This window comes from Dermochelys coriacea, chromosome 4, assembly GCF_009764565.3.
Source record: "Dermochelys coriacea isolate rDerCor1 chromosome 4, rDerCor1.pri.v4, whole genome shotgun sequence".
In the NCBI taxonomy this organism is placed as follows: domain Eukaryota; kingdom Metazoa; phylum Chordata; order Testudines; family Dermochelyidae; genus Dermochelys; species Dermochelys coriacea.
The window spans coordinates 11,079,559-11,101,696 of NC_050071.1; the positions used below are offsets into that span (position 1 = coordinate 11,079,559).

A 22,138-nucleotide genomic window follows, 5' to 3' on the forward strand; every position below is an offset into this window, starting at 1 on the left:
TCCTCATTGTTATCATAATGGTGCAGTTTCCTTGGGTTTCTTCGCTGAGGTACAGACTGCAGTGCAGCCATTTCAGGTGTCAAGGCACGCAACACTGTTCAGTTCAACTGGTTTTAGTACACTTGAACCGGAAGCTGCTGGGTGTGTACAATCCCAACTCATCCAGCCCCCACTCCCCACTCCAACATAGCCACTTATTTTAAAGGAACCTATGAGTTCTGATTAGCTCCATGCTAAATGTAGAAGCAATGATTCCATTCAACAGATGTTAAACCAAATACATATGTATTTAATCACCTTAGAGTTCCAAAGAAACATTAAAATGATAGACAAACGCACAGAACTTCTGTAAACGACAATGAACTACAGCAGTAGCATTGTCACCCTCGTGCTTTAAACAGTGTCTAAAGCGGCTTCTAAACTGTTAGAAGTTGGGATACTTTTGTTTAACTTAAACAGTGATTTTTGTTTCGCCTATGGTGGTTTCCAAACACTTCACTTCAGAAAATCAGAACATTATTTCCCCATTTGCTTCTGTAAGTGGACGTTTTACCTTGTAGGTCAACAGCATTAGTTTAATTTTGTATTACAATGCAACCTCTAATTTTCTCATGGTGACACTAAAGCACTATTAGTCTTCCTCTTCCCCATCCTCATCTTCATCTTCATCACCTTGGTCTCCAGATTCAGTATCATCCTCATCTTCCACCTGAAATAAAAATCAGGGATTTCTTTTGAGAGAAGCAACATTTGAGAGGAGTATGAGCCAGAGACCAAACAAATTGCAAAGTAAAGAAAAACAAGCCTAAAGCAAACCTAAAATTACCATACAAATTGCATTTATATCAGTATTTCAACTTCTAGGCATCAGCCATCATGGATCACCACACTGCTCCTGACATTAAAGCTAAGAAGTCAACTCCTGAGATCCGCGGGTTTTATTTGACTCAGTCCTGGGAAGAGGAAAAAACTGTTGTCTAGAGTGAAAGCAGGGGATTTGGACACAGAACTTTCCAGAGTTGTCACTTATTTTCTGTGCCCTTGGGTAAGTCTTCCTCTGTGCCTTGGTTTCCCCATCAGTAAAATGAGAGTACCTACCATACTGATTGCTGAGGCTTCATGTCTGTGCAGTACTTCAAAACCCTCTGAATGAAGCCATTAAGTGTTATGACTTTAATAACTTGATGACCCTCAAACTTTCCACAGAATGTTGTACGGACCCTCTCTATTTAAACTTGGCCCAAAGTTTGTAGAAATATTGAACAGAAATGTTTCCACACATTTCTTTCAAAACTGACTGGAATTAGGACATTACGAACTGGTGTAGCATGGCCAAGAGGGGTATTATGTGCTACCGAAAGGCAAGAACTTACATCAAGAAGGAATAGGATTTAGAGATGCACCTGAAGTACTTGTATTCAAATAGGAAATCTAACCAGAAGTCACCTGGCCAACCACATAAGCAGAAGAGTGACAGTTACATGTGATCCGATGCACAAGCCCAGGTGTAAATTATGGTGGGATTTGTCAGAAGCGATGCACCCTGAAAGGGGCCAATCTAGCATGCACACTTGGTGGATTACTATCTGGCCGTACCGTATGTATCGCTGGGACGTACCCACTCGCAGACGAAGGACAGAATAGCCATGTGTGGTTTTGAAAGACAACTTTTAACCCAAGACAGGTTCCTGCACACAAGAGCTGTCTGAACCTATTTTCTAGCAAGCATGCAACAGTAACATGCTGAAAGCTACTAGCTGTTATTCCTGTCCATGAGCCTCCCTGATTATGGTTCTTAAAGAACATGCTTGTGAGGAGGAGACAAAAAGATGGGCCTTGCAATGTCTCCAGATGGGTAACAAAATCCAGGCTCTGGAGTAGCAAGGGGAGTGCGAGTTTTAAACCTGAGAATGACCCTGTTTATAACTGTGGCAATGTGTCGTGGAGAGAGATAGACATGCAATCAGGTCTGAAGCCACTGGGCTATGCATGTTAAAACCAACTCATTAAACGCAGGGCACTTTTAACTCCACTTAATAAGCAGGCTGCAGCTTTTTGAGTTGCAGCTTTTTAATAGTCCAAGGGTGGTAGCTCCATGGAGAATGTAATACAGCCAGCAAACCTCAAGGTGAAATAGGCAGGCAGGGTTGTGGCAAGGTCCCTGCATGGAGAGATGGTCACATACTCATTGTACCAGGTGCATATGGGGGCAAAAACCCCTACTTTGGGCCCCAGTTGATACCCAGTTTGGCCCACGATCTAATTGCATCCCTAAGCTGTGCACCTGCTTTACTTATGGCAGATAGGGGATATGTCTGTAAGTTCAGCCAACTCTTCTGTCTGCTTTTACAACCACTAGCCTATAAAATGTAGATACTGGGAGTGACTGTAGGCATCTTACCGGTTCCCCAAGTTCCTTGAGCTTGTTCTTTAGTGCAAGTATTTTCTGATCCTGATCAGCAAGAAGTACCAGGAGGTCATCCTGTTCTTTTTTAGATTCTGTAACTTCCTGGTGGAGTTTGCTCTTCTCATCTTGCAAGACAGCAACTGTACTGTTGATTGAGTCCAGATGCTGCTTTAGCAATGTTTTTTCCTCAGAAAGCGCTTTAACTTCACTCTGGCAATAGTCACAAAAATAGGAAAGTCACTAACATCCCAAGCAGTCATTCATTCAAGTCACTCAAGTGACCATTCATGACAGCTCAACATTCCTGCCTCTACTTTACCTGGAGCTTCAATTCTACAACCCCTACCCCTACATGTGCGGTGTCTGTCCCTCGTTAGCGGTCAGGTCATGTGTAGAGGTTTATGAACCTGCTACTGCCTTCAAGCTACAAGCATGTGCTTTAGCTAAAGCTGCAGGAGCCTATGCTTTCAGATCCAGAGATTAAACAATATTTTGTTTTAAGAAGGCTGCTATGGGTCACTGTACTCACCACTGGTCACAACTCCCAAAGGGAAGAACTGCAGGTAGCTGAATCAAGTTGGACCTGCTGCATTAATCACAGTTGGTCCACAACATGCTATGGCCCAGTACCCAGTCTGAGTGGGAGAATTGCAGGATTCCACCCCAAAGAGATAAAGACACAAGGCTTCATACCTGGGGGTAGGGAGTGGTGAACTCTGGAAACTAGAGAAAGGGGTCAAAGGTGCATCTAGCTTTTACCAGTCACACCCAAGTCCTGGCTGCAATCTCCAAGGCAATCCAGGCAGGACTGCTATTACAACTACAACCCCTGCAGTTTAACACAGCTTACAGGTGACCTGGGTGACACTTTCAAGTTGGGTTTTGCTTTATGATGTTTAAGGAAGACTTGACAGGTATGCACGGCTGCACTATTTTATTCTAGAAAGTTCAGGAGCACCAAAAGCCCCATCTATCCCAATTTTTCTGATTGCCTTAGAAGGAATATTTTGAGAAGACAAGGTTAGTGCTCAAGCATTAGAGGCCCAAGAGCGTTAAATCTTCAATAAAGGCTTGCTGTCCGCCTGACACTGAAGTTTAAAACTCCGTTTTCTTAACATGTATTTAATTTCAACTAAAAATCCCTTTCCTATCCTCAATTGTTAACTTTCGTTTCAACTCTTGAGGTCACTTCTCAAGCTCTCCAGACCAAATCTGTCAAGGTAAACAAGAGCCAGATTTCTAATGTGAAAACTCAACAGGAAAAAGCTTAAGATTTTTGGATATAGTAAAAGAAAATCAATTTCCCAAAACTTGAAGCACCCTCAAAAGCCTTCCCCACCCTTGCAGGTCACCTTTAATATGGAAGCACTTCACAAAATTGTGACCATAACTGAAAACTGAGTATGCAGTTATTTCAGGTTTTGTGTTTCACCAATGACCGACCTTCAATTCTTTTATCTCTTGCAACAATCTGCCTTCCAATTCACTGTTCTTTGCTGCTGTTATAGCACTGCTGTTGCCCAGAGCAGGAACTGAAGCTGTATTCTGTGGAATAGATATTCAACACCAGGAGAAGTTAATGTTTCAATCATACACACAGTGGTCAATGTAATTTTCATTCATCCAATTGTAGACTTCTTCCCACCATATAGCCAACGTACCGGAACTGCGTACAACTTGTGTACTCAGACAAAATCAAAGACAGGCCAATCTCTGAGGGGCTCTACACACTATCAGACAGATGGAGAGCTCACAAATGGGAACTTGCATCTGACAGCACTCAAAACAGCAACAGGATTATGTACAGCCATGATAAGGGCTTCTGAGATTCAGGCTGGTTGGCATTCCATAAGCACATCCCGCAGTAACAGACACTAGTAAGGCAAAGAACGGCCTGAAAGCAGATTCTTCCTTGAGGAAGCCAACTATCACAAGCCACCTCCATACCCGATTACTGCAGAGGTATAAGAAAGCCATTTAAGTGGGCACCCATGTTGTGCCCAGGTACTAGATATCATATTATGCAGTTCCTTCAGTTGTCAATTGTCTGGTTAATGCTTCCCTTACAGTAACTGTATAAGCTTTGCCATGAAACTACAGACCATGACAGATTCTTGTATACCAGTGTGATCTCTAAACTCAGAGAGGGTCTAAGATTCATCTCTTAAAGTGCTAAGTAACTACATGCTTAATACAACAGTGGCCCCAATCTGTAAAGCCTCCAAACTCTCCTGGAGTTTTGGCAGTTTCACATGTAGAAGATTTGCTGGTGAAGCCCTATATGATGCCCAAGTCAATGTGATTACTTTTTCCAAAGCCAACAAATTGCCAGTTAAATGTACAGTATTACACTGTTGTACCTGCTAGTCTTTTAAATCTCATTCATAATTACAGGTCCATTTTTCTTACACATTTTAAGTAATTATTGCCCACTCAATTGTGTAACAAGATTACATCCATTAAACCACACTTAAGTGTACATATGGTGCAGGCAACAGATTCAGGAATAAACACACTGACAACACTTTTTCTGACTTTGTTATGTACAGTACAAGTTTAAAATATTAAGCTACTTTCTCCTGGCTTCTTAAGTGATAAAAGTATGCAATGGTGTAACACATGCCCTAGTTCTGTGAAGGCATATTCCTCCAGCTCTTATCAGCTATCAGCTGATAGTTGACTGTTACTTATCTCATCAGTATATTGACTGAAATGAGAGGAAAATAAGGACTCTGCATTTCACTGAGGTTAGTGGAGTTACATAAAGGTAGTGTTAAGAAATATATAACTAATTGTGTCAGATAAATGTATATTAAATAATGTTAGAGAAGAGAGTGTGTGCACGTGTGCATGTGCATGTGCATATAATCAACAGTCTTAAGAATGGGTAAAAGGCAACTTTTCTGCTTTCTGCATGTGTCTTGTTGACACTGCTTTCAAAGGTTGTAAAAATCAGAAAGTTGGTTTGTGTCTTATCTACAGTGGATTCTTGGACTGTGTAGATAACAGGGCAAAACAAACCAGACAAATGTATGATTTACCGGACACATGCAAACCTCCCTAGGAAAAACGTCTTGGGAGGACGGATATTGACAGAGCAGTACTAGCCAACCCGTAACTCCAAGGCCACAAGAAGCAGATACATAAGAGCGAGTCAGCTGTTGTCAGAAATAAGGGAATACAGGAAAGCAAGGAAAAGACAGCTGGACTGAGTAAGGAGGAGGATAGTGATGGCTAAAAACAGATAGATAAGGAGGTACCAATTAAGAGTTTTAGCAAGAGAAGTAAAAATCTAGCCATTTAAAAGGATTTTGGGTTACTGTGTGTGAACATATATTTAGAACAGAATGTTTATAGATATTTAATAATCTGCACCTATATGGTGTTAAGAGACAAGATATAAAGGATGTGTGTTTAACAAAGGAGGTTTGACAACTCAGGATTTACACCAGATCAGACCAGTATGGATCTGATGCCAGAAACAGCCTACCTGTGCCCCAGGAGTGGGCAGTTCATCATTACGCTACCCTGCTCAATCTGTTTTACTTATGCTTTAGGCTTGATTAAGGTGGTGCTATATTGTCCTAAAACTCGATATTAAAGCTTTAAAATAGTTCAGCTTAGTACCTGGGCTTTTCCCCAGCAGTAGGGCTTGGTTCTGAACAGGCTCTGTATTATTACGAATGATGACGAAGTGAAAAGAGTGAAAAACATTTTTCTACAGCTTAATCAATAGGGCCAGGATCAGGAAAGGCTGCAAGAGTCCTACAGAGTTACCATTTGTTGTAGCAGCTCCTGTTTCTCAGACTGAAGTTTAGAGATGTCTGAAGACTGTGACTGTATTTGAATCCTCAAGGCTTCTAGTTCCTGTGTCAAAAAACCCCAACAGAATTCAACTGCTTTGAATAGTGACTATTAAGTAAGGACAAAAGTTCAATTTCTCTTTGGAAGTAAAAGACACAAATTATGTACCACGTTATTTCAAGTTAGTTATGTGAGGAGTGAGAAGCATTGGTGGTGGAACTAGGGGTGCTGCCACAACCCCAGGCTTGAAGTGGTTTCCGTCATATACAGGGTTTACAGTTTGGTTCAATGGCTCTCAGCACCCTCACTATACAAATTGTTCCAGCACCTCTGGTGAAAGGCATATTTGTCCACCAATGCCACTTGTCTAGGCACGCTGACAGAGTCCTCAAGAGTACCACCCCAGCACCATTAATAACCTCATGGAATTTTTAAGTAGCCAAATGTTTTGTATGGAATGCAAAACTTCTTAGTCATCTATTTGAGACTTGTTACATTTAAGTTTATCAGATTACATCTTCATAACTCTCCTGGCTACTGGCTATTCTATACGCATCTTAATTTATGTTGCAGAAACCTTCCAAATGCAAGTTATCTTAGATAAAACATTTCTCAATCCAAGTCCTGTACCTATTAATATGCTTTCTAATTGGGATAAAATTAATAGTGCAATACTTTTAGACATCACAGATTTCTTCATTCGGTCATTTCCTAATATAGGTGCTCTTTTCCCTGGTGGAAAGGGCTCTGAACACTATATATTTATAATGCGTATCAGAATTTAAGTGATGTTTTCTGATATGCACTGCAAACAGACCATCAGGAATCTTCAGAATTTCTGTACAAGTTTCTCCAATGGCTTAATTCACCTCAACACAATCTCATTCTTTTCAGGACTTATGGTCTTGATGCTCCAGGATTATGAAGACAGCACATAAAGCCTAAATATTCACACACTTTGGAACCAATGTTACCAATCAATGGAAACTTGGCCTACAACCATCTCCCCAGCCTATTACTAGCCATAACAGGCAGCTTTGCCCAACGGATGACCGCACACAATTACTCCAGGGTTACAAACAAAGGAAGTTTGGACTCAGCATCTATCAAAGCATTAAGAACTCACCCTACATACTTCATTAGCCTGCTCCAATCCAGCAGAGGCAGCTATCTGTGACGATTGCTCAGTTGTTCCTGTTTCTGACTGCAAAGACTTCTGCAACACAAGAAAAAGCAGCCATGAAACTAGATTTATTAAAGTGTTATCTCACAGCTAAAAGGGTTCCTCACCTGTATCTCGAGGAATTCTTTGAGACAGACCTCACACTTTCACACCCACATGAAAGCACAGCCTGACAGCACAGCCTGCATCTATGGAAACCTCTAGTAAGCAGTACCCATCATAAGGCCCTCTGCCCCTCATTGAGTCCACACACAGTGCGAAAGCATACCAACCTCCTCATTTCCTTCCCCCGCCTCGTCCTCAAAGCCCAGCTGGATTACTAGCACTCTGAGGAGAGCAAGAGTGGGTAGGGCGTGCCATATACATCTCAAATGTGGTTACCACTAAGTAACATTCATTAGTTTTTTGAGTGGCCTCTGCACATGCCCACTCATGGACCTGGGCAAGCAGTGTCCTCTCTCAGAAAGGTAGATCATGACTACTAGAAATACCACTCTGCTACACTGAGCATCATACTTAGGGACTAGTGTGTTGCTGCCTATAGTGACTCAAGAAGGTGAGTACTAACTTCAGGGCAGACTGTTAGGAAGCCAGGCACAAACCCTAAATTGGTTGTGTGCTCTATACTTAGATCTCACCAACCAGTTACCATGGATGAACTCCGCAGGCACTAAAACAGCCTTAACATGGAGTCACATGGCATTTTTAATAAATTCTTTGCTCCCCTCCTAAAACCCATCCCTGTATCGTTCACTAGGATTTCCTCCTGCTCTACCACTCCCTCTGGAGCAATGACAGTAGCATTCACTTACCGCATATTTTGGCCAATTTAGTTCTATATGGCCGGAAGCCCCACCCACAGTGATGGCAGATCACTGGCCTTTCCTTTTCAGAAAGGGTTTTAAGCCCCCGGCTCCCTTGGCTTTTTAATTCAAAGCTGCGGTTAGGTTTATTTCCAATCCCCTCTTCCCGCTTAACCTGTGTGACATGGGGATTTCCCTTCCCCTGGGATTTGTACCCACTCATGGTCCATTGATTCAACATATAAGCAATTTCTGCAGCCTTTAAAACTGTGGATTTTTTTTTTTTTTTGGTCACACGCTGCCTTTACCTCATCTGTAATACCCCTAACCATTGCTCTTGAGCTGTCAGATCAAACAGTTTTCTATAATCACCTTCAACCCTCACCCCATTATCCATTTTCTCATAAACTACATTTTATGTACAGATTCAACATAATACCATCAAACAATCTGAGGTTTCTGTACTCGATTCAATTGGTCTCTAGGGTAATCTGAAATCTTTACATTTATTTAAATGTCTTGTACACCTTAGCATCTCCCTCCTCCATATCATTCAAACCTGGTCTCGGACTCCTGGCGCAGATGAGTTCCCAAATGAATTTTACAAAAGGTTATCTGAAACTTTAACACCTAGCTTACTGAATATGTTCAGTGAGGCCAAGAAAAAGCAGACTCTCCCATTCACTCTAAGACAAGATGTAATTTCAGTTATTCCTGAACCTGGGAAAGACCTTGGACTCGGTAGTAATTACAGGCCAGTTTCTTTAATCAATTGTGATGCTAAGATTTTAGCTAAAGCTCTTGCTATACAACTGAAAAAGAGTTCTCACACACATTGTGAATTTATTTCACAAACAAATCAGATAAGCGCCCTTTGTGGCTCTGATAATTTGAATCAACTAATGGATATTATTACCGCTTTGAGAGATTCTAAAGAACTCTTAGCTGTTATTTCTTTAGATGCTGAAAGACCACATAACAAAATTTGTATTTGGTAAACAATTTTTTGGTGTGGATTAAGCTTTTATACTCTAACCCAGCTTCCACGGTAGTTACCAATGGTATTGTTTCTATACCTTTTTCATTACCCACAGGTACGAGGCAGGGCTGCCCCTTTCTGCTTGATTTACCTCTAGAACTTTTACATCACTATCCGAGTAAATCAGCATATTCATGGTATCAAGGCAGGCCAAACAGAGCACAAAAGTATCCTCTACACAGACGATGCTCTTGTATTTGTAGCTAAGCCTAAGGTCAGCATTCCTAACCACCTATCCACTATTAATTTTGGACTCCTCTCAGGACATACCCTTAATTGGGAGTAAGTCAGAAATCTTAGACATTAACAAATATGCCCACAAAGGTCTTTTATCAAACTGGGACTTTTAATGGCAATCTTCTTAAATGAAATATTGAGACATCCCTAAGATAAATATAGAACCAATTATTGCCCAAATGGCTAACTATTTGTGGGGATGGAGTTTGTTAACCCTCAGCTTATGGAGTAAAATTAATACTCAGAATATGAACGTCCTTCCCAGAATTTTGTATGTCTTGAGAAAAAAAGAAAAGGAGTACTTGTGGCACCTCAGAGACCAACAAATTTATTTGAGCATACGCTTTCGTGAGCTACAGCTCACTTCATCGGATGAATTCGGTGGAAAATACAGTGGGGAGATTTATATACACACACAGAGAACACACACAGATAAAACAATGGGTTTTATCATACACACTGTAAGGAGAGTGATCACTTAAGATGAGCTATTACCAGCAGGTAGGAGTGGGAGAAGGAAGAAAACCTTTTTTGGTGATAATCAAGGTGGGCCATTTCCAGCAGTTAACAAGAACGTCTGAGGAACAGTGGGGGGGTGGGGTGGGGGGGAGAAATAACATGGGGAAATAGTTTTACTTTATGTAATGACTCATCCACTCCCAGACAGCCCCCCAACCTGAAGCAAATACTCACCAGCAACCACACACCACACAACAGAACCACTAACCCAGGAACCTATCCTTGCAACAAAGCCCGTTGCCAACTCTGTCCACATATCTATTCAGGGGACACCATCATGGGGCCTAATCACATCAGCCACACTATCAGAGGCTCGTTCACCTGCGCATCTACCAATGTGATATATGCCATCATGTGCCAGCAATGCCCCTCTGCCATGTACATTGGCCAAACTGGACAGTCTCTACGTAAAAGAATAAATGGACACAAATCAGACGTCAAGAATTATAACATTCAAAAACCAATCGGAGAACACTTCAATCTCTCTGGTCACATGACTACAGACCTGAGAGTGGCTATCCTTCAACAAAAAAACTTCAGAACCAGACTCCAACGAGAAACTGCTGAATTGGAATTAATTTGCAAACTGGATACAATTAACTTAGGCTTGAATAGAGACTGGGAGTGGATGAGTCATTACATAAAGTAAAACTATTTCCCCATGTTATTTCTCCCCCCACCCCACCCCCCACTGTTCCTCAGACATTCTTGTTAACTGCTGGAAATGGCCCAGCTTGATTATTACCAGAAAAGGTTTTCCTCTCCCCGCCCCAACCTGCTGGTAATAGCGATCACTCTCCTTACAGTGTGTATGATAAAATCCATTGTTCCATGTTCTCTGTGTATCTGTGTATATAAATTTCCCCACTATATTTTCCACCGAATTCATCCGATGAAGTGAGCTGTAGCTCACGAAAGCTTATGCTCAAATAAATTTGTTAGTCTCTAAGGTGCCACAAGTACTCCTTTTCTTTTTTGCGAATACAGACTAACACGGCTGCTACTCTGAAACCTGTATGTCCTGAGGGGTCTCTCTAGTTCTAGTCCTCAAACTAAATTTTAAGAAATTCAGAACATTCATTTGGGGTGCAGGTAAGAAATCTACACTGGCCCTGAAGAAATTACAGCTCCCCCTATTTCTGGGACAATTCCGTTTTCCCAACTTGGAAATGATCATATTTCCTTTTTGTTAAGCCAGGCACCTTTGTGGCTATTAGGCCCCGCACAGACCTCATCTTGGATTCAGATTGAATGAGAACTGGTAAACCTTCTCCCCCTTTCAGGCATTGTAGGTTCAAATTATTATAGATCTGATGGCTCCAGAGCTCCCACAGTAACGGCTGTGAGGGAAACTTGGTCAAACCTGGCTAGAAAGTTCTCCTTCCATCCATTCTTCTATGCAGAGGCATTGCTATGGAGCAATCCTTTCCTTAAAACCAGCAGCAAAACCTTGATGTGGAGGGATTGGATGGACAGAGGAATTATGCCTGTTTCACAGCTACCTGACACTGATAAATTTAAACCATTTGTAAATCTTCAGCAAGAATTTGGCTTGCCCTGCTCCAGAGCATGGAAATATCTCCAGTTAAAAGAATTTACTTACAAATGTATTTGGCCCAGAGGCACTGGGAGCTCCAGAACCTCCAGAACTTTTAATTATTTTGGAGGAAACTTCCTGATTTACTCAGCCAGTGGTATCCATTTACCATTTTCTGGCCCCAAAAAACTGCCAAAGATTGATAATTTGAGAGTTGCTTGGAATAGAAATTTAGGTATACAATTACCTCCAACACAATGGAATACAATTATATCTGTGATAAGGAGTCCCAGGGTACAACCTGGAACTGTGGGACCACTGTGCCCATATCATACCATAAGAGAGAGAATCATACCAAACATCAAAATGGTGAACACGGGGATCCCAGGGTGCTATTTTGAGATACAGAGTATCACAATCTAGTGTTAAAAAGAACAACTATAGACCTGAGACTACAGCTTATTCATCAAAATACACTGTTTTGAATATATTGGTCCCCACATAGGCTAATGGTAACGGGCCTGATCAATGCTGACCGCTCTTGGAAATGTAGCATCAAGGGAAGTACATTAGCTCGTATCTTTTGGGAGTGCCCCTATATCAAGAATTTCTGGTATCAGGTGGGTCAAAGGACCAATTTGATATTGGATACTACACTGGAGCCCTCCTGCTTAAGTTTCATTCTTGGATATATTACTTGGAAGGACCAGAGGAGGGATTTATCCAGCTGAGTTTGGCTGGAATAAACCTATCAACACCAGAAGGGTGACCTTGCCACTCTCAGACTGGGTGGGGGGTTTCCAGTACAAGTAGAGGGAATGTTCACTGTTCATTCTCTGCACTAGCTCATGGAATTAGAGGTGGATTGTGTCTCTGGATCCAAGAGAGCATTTGTACTAATGGGATCACCACCAGGTTCGTCTTCCTCCTCCTTCAGAACTGGGGCACAACTCTCACTGGGCTGTTCCAATGCTGGAGGGAAGGGGTTTTGTTTCTTTTGAGACTTGTGAAAGTCCAAGTCCCTACTGTCCTTATGAGATCAGGGAGACAGCCAACACTGCTGTGCCAACCAGGGCAGTATGTCATATGCAGGCCAGTAACCAGAATGGTATCTACATTAGCACAAATAGTGGCAAGCTCTGGCTATGGCCAACTTTATGTGGCTGGATCTGCTCCACAAGGCCACATACTAGTCTCCATGTAATCAGTTCATAATTTTTCTTAGAATGGTTAGGTCCTCCTTATCTGTGTAGCCAATTTAGTGGGTCCTCCACTCCTTCCATCCAGCCCTCTGTCCAGAAGGATGTCCCATACTGCAATGCCCACATTCTGTTGGTACCATACTACCTGCATGTCCTTGAGGCATTATCTCCACTGCTGAATTAGTACAGAATAGCTGCCTAGATTTTTCCCTGGAGTACACGGATACAAACAATTTGGCAGTGTGGTAGGTTTGGATACACAAACTCTCACCCACAGTTTGAGGCAGGTTATCACAAACCATTGTCTTTCTAGTGTTGACAGCAGCAGCGAAGAATTTGTAGCCTCATGAAGGTAATATTTTTAAGTAGCTCTGCAAGTGTGTATTGAAAGTCCTTCCGAAGCCGTCACTTCTTACCATGTTTTCAATCACAGAATCCTTTTCTTTCAGCTGTCCCTGTAGCGCTTCATGCTCGTTTTTCAATTCTTCTATCTCGTGTCGTAATTTACTGATTTCTTCTGGCTGAATGCCATTCATCTGAAGCATATCGCTATGGGAACTGTGATGCTGATTGTCCTTTCCTAATGGCCAGATATTTGAAAATTAGTACTCAACTTAATAGCACAAATTTTGTTTTCACATTTACTACACCCATTCACACAAGTTATCGTCTACAGTAATTTGCTTCCCCCTGCATAAAGAAATGGAATTACAAATTATTCATGATTAAAAGATTATATTCTACTGTGTTCAGAAATCTACCCCAACACGTGTATGAACTTCAGAAACTTGCCGTGCCTTTAAAAAACAAAAAAAAGAAAAAGTATGTGTAGTTGTTTCCGCCTGCTCACATAGTCAACCAATGAAAGAGTGAAGAGTCCAAGTATGGGACGGTAGGTATAGGTCTGCATTTCACCACAAATATCCTAATGCAGAAAACTATACTCCAGTTCACTCTGTGTTTTGACCTAATTGCACAAATTTTAAAATTCATTTCTATTTCAACAGACATAGGAATATATATCCGAGGCTCAAGATGCCTTGCCAGGTAACACCACCTCAAGAACATGAACATAAAGTTAAACTGCCCCTTACATAAAATCAGCCTGTTCACAGAACTGTACCCGTACCCCCACCCCCACAACCTGGAGCGCCTGCCTAATCCCTCCACCCTAGCTTTCTCTCTGGAAAAGTCCAGAGTATCCAGACCTCCAAACCCTACAGAGATCCCCAAGCCTCAGCCCAAATACATGGGATTTGCAGCCTGTCCTTAAGGTTAACAGATATGGGCTATTCTGGATCAATGGAGGGAGGGAGTTTGTAAGCAGAGGGGCTCTCAGATGGCATTCACGAGCAGGTCCCTTACATGCCAAGGAAAACGGCAATGCAGGACCGTGGAACACTGATGTGGGCCCTGCATGACCTCATCCTCTGCCTACTTGGAGCAGTGGTGGTAGGGCAGCAGCACACAGCTCCCTTCTCTCCTCAGGTGTGACAGTGGGATCAGGGAAGAGGTCCACCACTTACCCCGTAGCAGAGGTTTATCTGCATGTGGCCCAAGCCCACTGCCCTCTTCTTGCACTTGATTCTCCGCTGGGATGGCATTGGCAGGGCCTTTATCATCCCATTAAGATGCATGGGGCAGTTCATACCTTTCAGGGCTACTGTTTCAAGAGCTGACAGACGCAGGCACACATGGCTGTATGCGCCACACTTTGTCCACATTCTTAAGCTTTTCTTCACAACAGTCACTGTTACAAACGCACATTAATGACAAACACTTCTGATTTTCATGTGCTCACATAACCGCAGGGGCTGGATCCTGAGGCGTAGACATATTGCGTTTGCCTTACCCCGCCTTGCCAAGGAAACTAGCATGAGTGCCTACACTGATCTCAGCTGCAGCAGTAGGACAGCGAAGAGCTTGAGACCTGCCAGCCTGAGAGTCTGTCTCTCTGCAGTCTCATAGGCCAAAGCCAACACCATAAATGGCAGCTAGACATCCACAGCAACCGATGTTGATTCCTGAGCACTGGTATCATATACTCAGGGTTAACTGTATAGAGCAGGTAACATTTTCTTAAGTGACTTAGGAGCCCAGGTCCCATTGAAAGCCAATGGCATTTAGGCGCTTACATCACATTGATGAATTTTATAAGCTTCATTTGTATAGAATACATTAGGTCATTCATGGAGCAAATTTTCTTTGTACAACCCAATGACAAAGTTTTCATCCTGAAACATCTCTAAAATTACAAGTGTGTATTCACAGAAATGTAAGGCTGGAAGGATCTCGAGAGGTCATCTAGTTCAGACCCAAATGCTGAGGCAGGACCAAGAATACCTAGTCCATCCCTGACAGGTCTTTGTCCACCCTGTTCTTATAAACCTCCAATGATGGGATTCCACAACCTCCCTTGGAAGCCTATTCCAGAGCTTAACTACTTTTACAGTTAGAAAGTTTTTCCTAATAGCTAATCTAAATCTGCCTCACTGCAGATTAAGCAGAATACTTGTTGTCCTACCTTCAGTGGACATGGACAACAATTAATCACCATGATCTTAACAGGCCTCATCATATAAGAAGACATGTTGACAAGTCCCCCCTTCAGTCTTCTTTTCCCAAGACTAAACATGACCAATTTGTTTACCCTTTCCTCATAGGTCAGATTTTCTAAACTTTCGTAATTTTTCTTGCTCTCCTCTACCCTCTCTCCTGCTTGTCCACATCCTTCTTAAAGTGTGTCCAGTTTCGGACGCTATAATACTCCAGGCTGAGGTGTCACCAGAGCCAAGTATGGGGGGACAATTATCTCCCGGGTCTTACATGTGACACTCCTGTTAATACACCCGAGAATGATACTAGCCTCGTTCGTTACTGTCTCATTTGTGACCGCCCCACCCCCCGGCCCGAAAAGCTTTTTTGCAGTACTGCTGCCTAGCCAGTTATTCCCCATTTTGTTGTGCATTTGATTTTTCCTCCCTAAATGAAGTACTTTGCACTTGTGTTCATTTAATTTCATCTTGTTGTTTTCAGACCAATTATCTAATTTGTCAAGGTCACTTTTTGAATTCTAATCCCCTCCTCCGAAGTGCTTGCAATACCATACGGTTTTGTTTTAGCCACACATTTTATAAAAGCATATTTTCCACTCTATTATCCAAGTCGTTAATGAAAATATTGACTAGTAACCAGACAGAGGCCAGACCCCTGAGTGACCCCACTAGATATGGCCTCAGAGTTCGACAGCAAACCATTAACTACTCTTCTGAGGATAATTTTTCAACCAACTGTGTACCCACCTTTAGTATTTTCATCTACACCACATTTTCCTAGTTTACTTATGAGAATGTCATGTGGGACTGTGCCGAAAGCCTTGCTGAAAAGCTACATACATTACATCTACTGCTTCCCCCCATCCACTAGGCAGGTAACCCAAAAGAAGGAAATTAGGTTGGTTTGGCATGATTTGTTCTAGACAAATCATGTTGGCTATTACTTACTAACCTTTTACCCTTGAATTGCTTACAAACTGATCATTTAATAATTTGTTCTAGTATCTTTCTAGGTATTGGAGTTACGCTAACTGATCTATAATTCCTCGGGCCACCTCTGTTCCCCTTTTTGAAGAAGATATTATGTTTTTCCTTCTCCAGTCCTCTGGGACCCCATCTGTCCTCCAGGAGTTCTCAAAGATCATCACTAACAATGCTGAGATTGCTTCTGCTAGTTCCTAAATATCCTAGAGTGAATTTTGTCATGTCCTGCTATCTTGAATACATCTAATTTATACAAATATTCTTTAACCTGTTCTTTCCCTATTTTGGCTTGTGTTCTGTCACCTTTGTTAATATCTATTGTGTGGAGCATCTGGTCACAATTCATCTTTTTCATGAAAACTGAAGCAAAATAGGCATTAAACATTCCAGCCTTCTTGAGGTCATCCATTAGTAGCTCTTCTTCCCCATTAAGTAGCAGACCTACACTTTCCTTCATCTTTCTCTTGCTCCTAATGTATTTACAGAACCTCCTCTTAATGAATGTAATGCTCCTTGCTAGGTGTAACTCATTTTGTGTCTTAGCCTCTCTGATTTTGTCCCTACCTGCTTGCACTATTCTTTTGTTACCCATCCTTACCAATGTTTCCACACTTTCTAGGATTCCGCTGAAGCCATTAGGCCAGTCTCTAGTAAGAAAAGGCTTCCTGTAGTACTGCAACACCCTCATTTCCCTAATCCACACAAAATGGCCTAAGATTTAATACCAGAATGTGGTAATGAGGCCTAAAACTAATTTTTTTAATACACAAAATCATTAGAACTCCTTTACTTGTTTGTTATGAGGTATAAACCTTACTATGCTTGACATGGCAAGCAGACAGAATCCATATAGCAGTAGAGTATCTTGCTAGTTTGTTAAACTGAGTTAGTTGCGTTGGGTCTACCTACAGTCATGAGTGAGATTTTACTGTACACAATGCCCAATTGTTTGCTTTTTTACAGCAGTGACAACAGAATCCATGCATTGTTGGGCAATCGGGCTGCAAAATGCAACCTTTTGTGTTCTCAGAAAAGTTTCTAGCCTCTGATTGCCAAGGCTGGCTTCCAAATGTGAACCAATATGGGGTTGTCTTCCTGCAACTCCAAAAATCCAGAGCAATAGTTCTGACAAGTGTGAACTATCCCATTCATTTCAAAGGGACATCAACTGTGAAACCTGAGGACACCTGAAACTGGTGGCACTTCACTGCTGCTCATTAAGCAGGAGCCTCCAGTTAGTGTACTTTTTCTGAAATGGCATCCAATAGGAATGAAAAAAAGGAGCAGCAAGGCAGCTAGCTGCTGACTCCTCCACCTTTGTCTAACATGTTCAGACAGTACCGGAGGAGAGCCATAGAAGTAAAAACTCAATGAATGGCAGGGCAGAGGGAAAAGGGTGACATGCTTCCTCACTCTGTTTCCTAAGTCTGAACCTGCTGAATGCTCCTCTCAAGCTGCTCTGTCATTTCCCAGGCCCCTGCAGCTAACACCGCCAGTTTCCCTTTTTCTAATCCACGTATCAGTTGTTCACACAAGATATTCCATCACCAATAATTGAAAGTTTGGCGGCAATATAAAAAAATGTATACATCAATATTTTTAATCTAATTTAACAAATTAGATACTGGTAGAAATATTGTTCTAGTTGCATTCTTATTTAATTCAATAAAATAGGTCCTGGTTTTTCATTTGTGTGAATTCTAGTGTGCTGCAGAATTTAGGACAGCATGTTGCTGAAACTGGAAAGGATTGGTTTCTGCAGAATTTAGATTGCTTGCCATGAACTACACAGAGAATTGGACATATACTATGAAGCAATGATGGATTTCAGTGTTTTTGTGAAGTATACCTAGCTGTACTTTAAGGAGATTATACTGGTCCTTGTGCTGCTGGATTTGTGACATTTGCTGCGTAACTGCTGTCTGAAGCTGTTCGTTCTGAGATTTTAAAGTATTAACTTTCTGCTTTAACTCTTCAAGCTGCTGATCCTGTGAAAGAAAAAAAAATTGGAATTCCGATTAATTACTTGTGGAAAATGAATCAACGGGGAGACATGTTGCAAAGCAATAAAATCAATGCATTAGAGTCAAGATATTTACTCAACCTACAAAAGATATTTTTCATGCGCAGTGCCTGTGTCTTGTGGACTGCTTATCTGCGCAGGTAAGTTTCTAAATTTATTAGAGGCAGGGCTGGTAGAACTGCTTATTAAGGTGCCTGACACTTCCCCAAGTTATCTAAGCTGGGAAGCCTCTTCCATGTTTTGTTATATCTGGTTTGGAATTCCATTCCAGCATCCCCAAAAGCCAGTTAATATGATTTCCCCCCAACAGTACACGTGACTGTAGGTGTCTGCTACAGCTTGTATTTTTTACCTGCTCTCTAATGACTTTTTTATAGTGAGTCACAATGTTGTCATGCTGTTCCAATGACTTCTTCACCTCTTCTTCCTGTTTGTCTTCTTCACTAGACTTGTAAATAGCTTTAGTTATGATACCTGTCAAAAAAATAGTGCAGTCGTTATTCAGAACACAGCTCATGCATTCATATTCTCACATCCTCCTCAGCTTACATAACTGTGTTGTCCTATAGACAATCCACCTGTTTTTAAACAAGTTATTAGTCACCCATGCTGATTTAAATGACTAGATGTCAAGCTAGTTCTTAGAAGCTGACTTCAGGAGGTTGTATCAACAACTGGGAAAAGTTCTATCCATTAGAGTTTCAACAGCCCTGCCTTTTTCATTAAGGACCCATAATGTTCACCATTCACGTTTTTTAAGGTTCCCCAACCCAGATAGTTCTAGTATAAAAAATAACATTCATGATCACATCTTTTAGATCTTCTTTATTCATTACAGAAGTGGCACATATCCTAGTTCCTTTTCACTTTGTCTGCAAGGAAGCTGGAGAAATGATTCACTGTAATCAGAAGTATAGCTTGTGAAGCGAATTCTTGTATACGATGATTTTTTTTTTTTGGTTGCCACCTTCTTGTGCATCATCTTGGAGTACAGACCTTATGGCACTATAGAAGCACACGTTCAAAAATTTGCCATAACCAATAGCCTGATCGTTAATAACATGCACAAATAGCCAACTGACTTAACAGTGTTAAGAAGCCAGATTAAAGTACAAAACCCAACATTGCACCAGGAGCATTAATATAAAACATCTGAACTGCAAGCCATGGTGTATTGTAACCCTTATCCATGAATCCTTCCCATCACATAGAAAATTTTAGGTTTGATCGTACGACCTTTAAAAATCTAAATTCAGAATGGGTGGTAATTCAATCAGGGCAATCTGAAGTGTACCGCAAGTGACAGTACAAGAGAAGAGTGTAACATGTCTCACCCTCCAATTCCTTTACCAGTTTAGTAAACTCGTGATCAAACATCATGTGGTCAGGGCTAGAAAAACTCGGCTGAGGTTTCTGAGCAGCTCTGGAATACAGTTCATGTTTGCTAATGAACCCTAGTTTCTCGATGAAGTTCTCCTTGCCAATCCTCTTCTCTATCAGCTGTTTTAATTTCTCTCTAAAAGAAAAAGGTGTAGTTAGTATGGCACATCAGGCAAGACTGTGCCTAGAGAAGGAAAACAAAAAAAATGGAGAGCAGTGAAATACCACCCTTTTTACTTCCCCTCCAAAGGGTACTTTTGTTGGTCAGGAAATTATCTGTAACAATTCCTTCCCGTCCCCCTTCACCCCCCCCCCGGTCAAACAAACACCCTTTTCTTGGCACTGGAAAGCTGATTGTTCTCAGTCTGCCACTATCAACTGTTCACATGCCACAGTGAAAGGAGACATGAAGAAGGTACTAACTGTATTTCTTGATTAGAATGGCTCAGATGCTTTGCACTGCCTAAGGGCTGTATCAAGGACTTTTCCCAGCTGATTGCCATGGAAAAACCATCTCACATTTTCTAGCCACATGTATTCCCTCCTGTAAGGAATAAATTAAAAGCAGGGGGCTAGAGGGGTTGTTAAACTAAGAATATCCATAATATAGGTTGTGCTGTCTTTCATTTAGAAACTTCTTCCTAGTTTAGGGACAGCTGCTAGCCTGCACACAAACTTTCACCTCCCCTAAAGTCTTCAGTTAGTCTGACACCGTACTCACTTCCTACAATTTTCGAGGGAATTGTCATTGTAATAAATGCAAATGCCCAGCAAAAGCGCACACAGGCCTTGGACTAACTGCTCCTCTTCTCCAAGGTTTTCGGCTATCTGCCCTGTGAGCTGGAACATTTGCTAAGGAAGTTTAAACATTTCATGAGCAGAATATACAAAACGTACCTTTCCCTTTCAACACGTAATCTCAGCCTGAGCTTCTTATTACATCTTAAACAAACATGTAAAACCAATTTCTTTATCCATTAAAACCATAAGATTAATTAGTAATATCAGTATGCTACATCAAATGAAACTGCTCATAGATTTAGTTTGTTTTAAGGGATTTGTATAATGTGTGTATATTATATATTACTATTCAAGTCTAATATCCAGATAACTCAATGTAATATTTAAAAGAGTTCTCTGTACCCAAACACAGTTCTCTTCCATATGTTAATCATGAAAGTTTTTTGAAGGCACTGTCTACCACTAGCCAGTATATGATACTTAACTGTCAATTAGATTAAGTTCCTCTTCAGAGAAGTATATTTATCATTACAATTCATTGAGATTAAGAAGTATTTCCCCATTTCTGTGAGATTACACACAAGAGATTCTTCATACGGAAACTCCATGAGTTTATCTGCAGTGACACACAGTATGGGCATAGCCACACCAAAATCGAGGTGTGCTAGCAACTTGCATAGGCATACCCATGGCAGCTTGAATCTAGCAAACAGCATTGAGGACCGGGTGGCACGGATCCCAGCACTGTCTAGGAATGCAAATATGTATGCAGGGTCCTGGGTGGGCTGGTATAGTGCGCACTGAAGTCTGCGCCTCTCCTGCTATTTTTGGCATACTAGCTAGATCAAAGCCAACGTGGGTATTCCTACCCAAGCCGCAATCACACCAATTGCAATGTACATGTACATGAAATTTGCAAAACTGCCCAAAAGCTTCTCCAAGCAACAGTTACCTGTGCTCAGAGAAAATATATGACATGTTGGGGTCCCAAGTTCCGTCGCTGGTCCTCTGTAACTACAAATTCCCTCACCAATCACCTCGTTAAACCAGTAACACCCAGGAAAATGGAGTCCCACCCCCTCTGCATGCAAACCACTGGAAAAACCAAGAAACCCCCCCACTTTTTCACACGTCTTTTCAAATTCACAGATTTGACTATGTTTTGTTTAGTATCTACATGTTAACATAAAAGGGACACTGACTCTTTAAGCCCCACATCTACTATCCTTAAATATTCTGCAGCATTCCTGCAAGTTTATCTACATTTTTAATGTTAAAAATGAGATCTTTCCAATCAAACGCCTGTATTCTGTAAACATTTCAAGGATACAAATGGAATATTGGCGGAGTTGTGGAGGAAGTGTGTGACAGCAATTGGACAATCACTTAACCAGGTACAAAGCAGCATTAATAATCCAACTCTTGTCTGCACTTTGCTGCCCTGAAATAGAAAAGCTGGCATTAATTTCTTTGTATAGAGCATTCAATGAAGTGTTTTAGAGGCTGTATTTATTTCAGAACCCACCCACTTTCAACTTTAAGGATAAAAAAAAGGAAGTCAAGGCTTCCAAAAATACACATTTTCTAGCGATACTTAACTTAGCTTTAGTGCTTTGATGGAAAGGATTCACAAAAGGCTAGCAGTCTTCAATGCATGTCAAACCAAGACAGATGTAAGGTGTGCCTCAACACAAATTAGCATTGGAACAAAATCATGACAAGTT

At 41.4% G+C, this 22,138-nt stretch overlaps 1 protein-coding gene across 4 annotated transcripts in view; it reads right to left on the reverse strand.

The window, feature by feature from the left end:
• Nucleotides 1-268: 268 nt before the first annotated feature.
• USO1 (USO1 vesicle transport factor) overlaps nucleotides 269-22,138 on the reverse strand; it is a 63,451-nt gene continuing 41,581 nt past the window's right edge. For all 4 annotated transcript variants that reach the window (XM_038400445.2, XM_038400446.2, XM_038400443.2 and 1 more), the window contains 11 exons: nucleotides 21,745-21,855; nucleotides 20,395-20,513; nucleotides 19,628-19,809; nucleotides 18,646-18,767; nucleotides 18,120-18,258; nucleotides 13,148-13,311; nucleotides 7,338-7,427; nucleotides 6,185-6,274; nucleotides 3,851-3,952; nucleotides 2,402-2,617; nucleotides 269-709 (listed from right to left, as the gene is read on the reverse strand). In XM_038400445.2, the coding sequence (XP_038256373.1) occupies nucleotides 632-709; nucleotides 2,402-2,617; nucleotides 3,851-3,952; nucleotides 6,185-6,274; nucleotides 7,338-7,427; nucleotides 13,148-13,311; nucleotides 18,120-18,258; nucleotides 18,646-18,767; nucleotides 19,628-19,809; nucleotides 20,395-20,513; nucleotides 21,745-21,855 (1,413 nt within the window). In that variant the 3' untranslated portion in view covers nucleotides 269-631. The remainder of the gene's footprint in view (nucleotides 710-2,401; nucleotides 2,618-3,850; nucleotides 3,953-6,184; nucleotides 6,275-7,337; nucleotides 7,428-13,147; nucleotides 13,312-18,119; nucleotides 18,259-18,645; nucleotides 18,768-19,627; nucleotides 19,810-20,394; nucleotides 20,514-21,744; nucleotides 21,856-22,138) is intronic.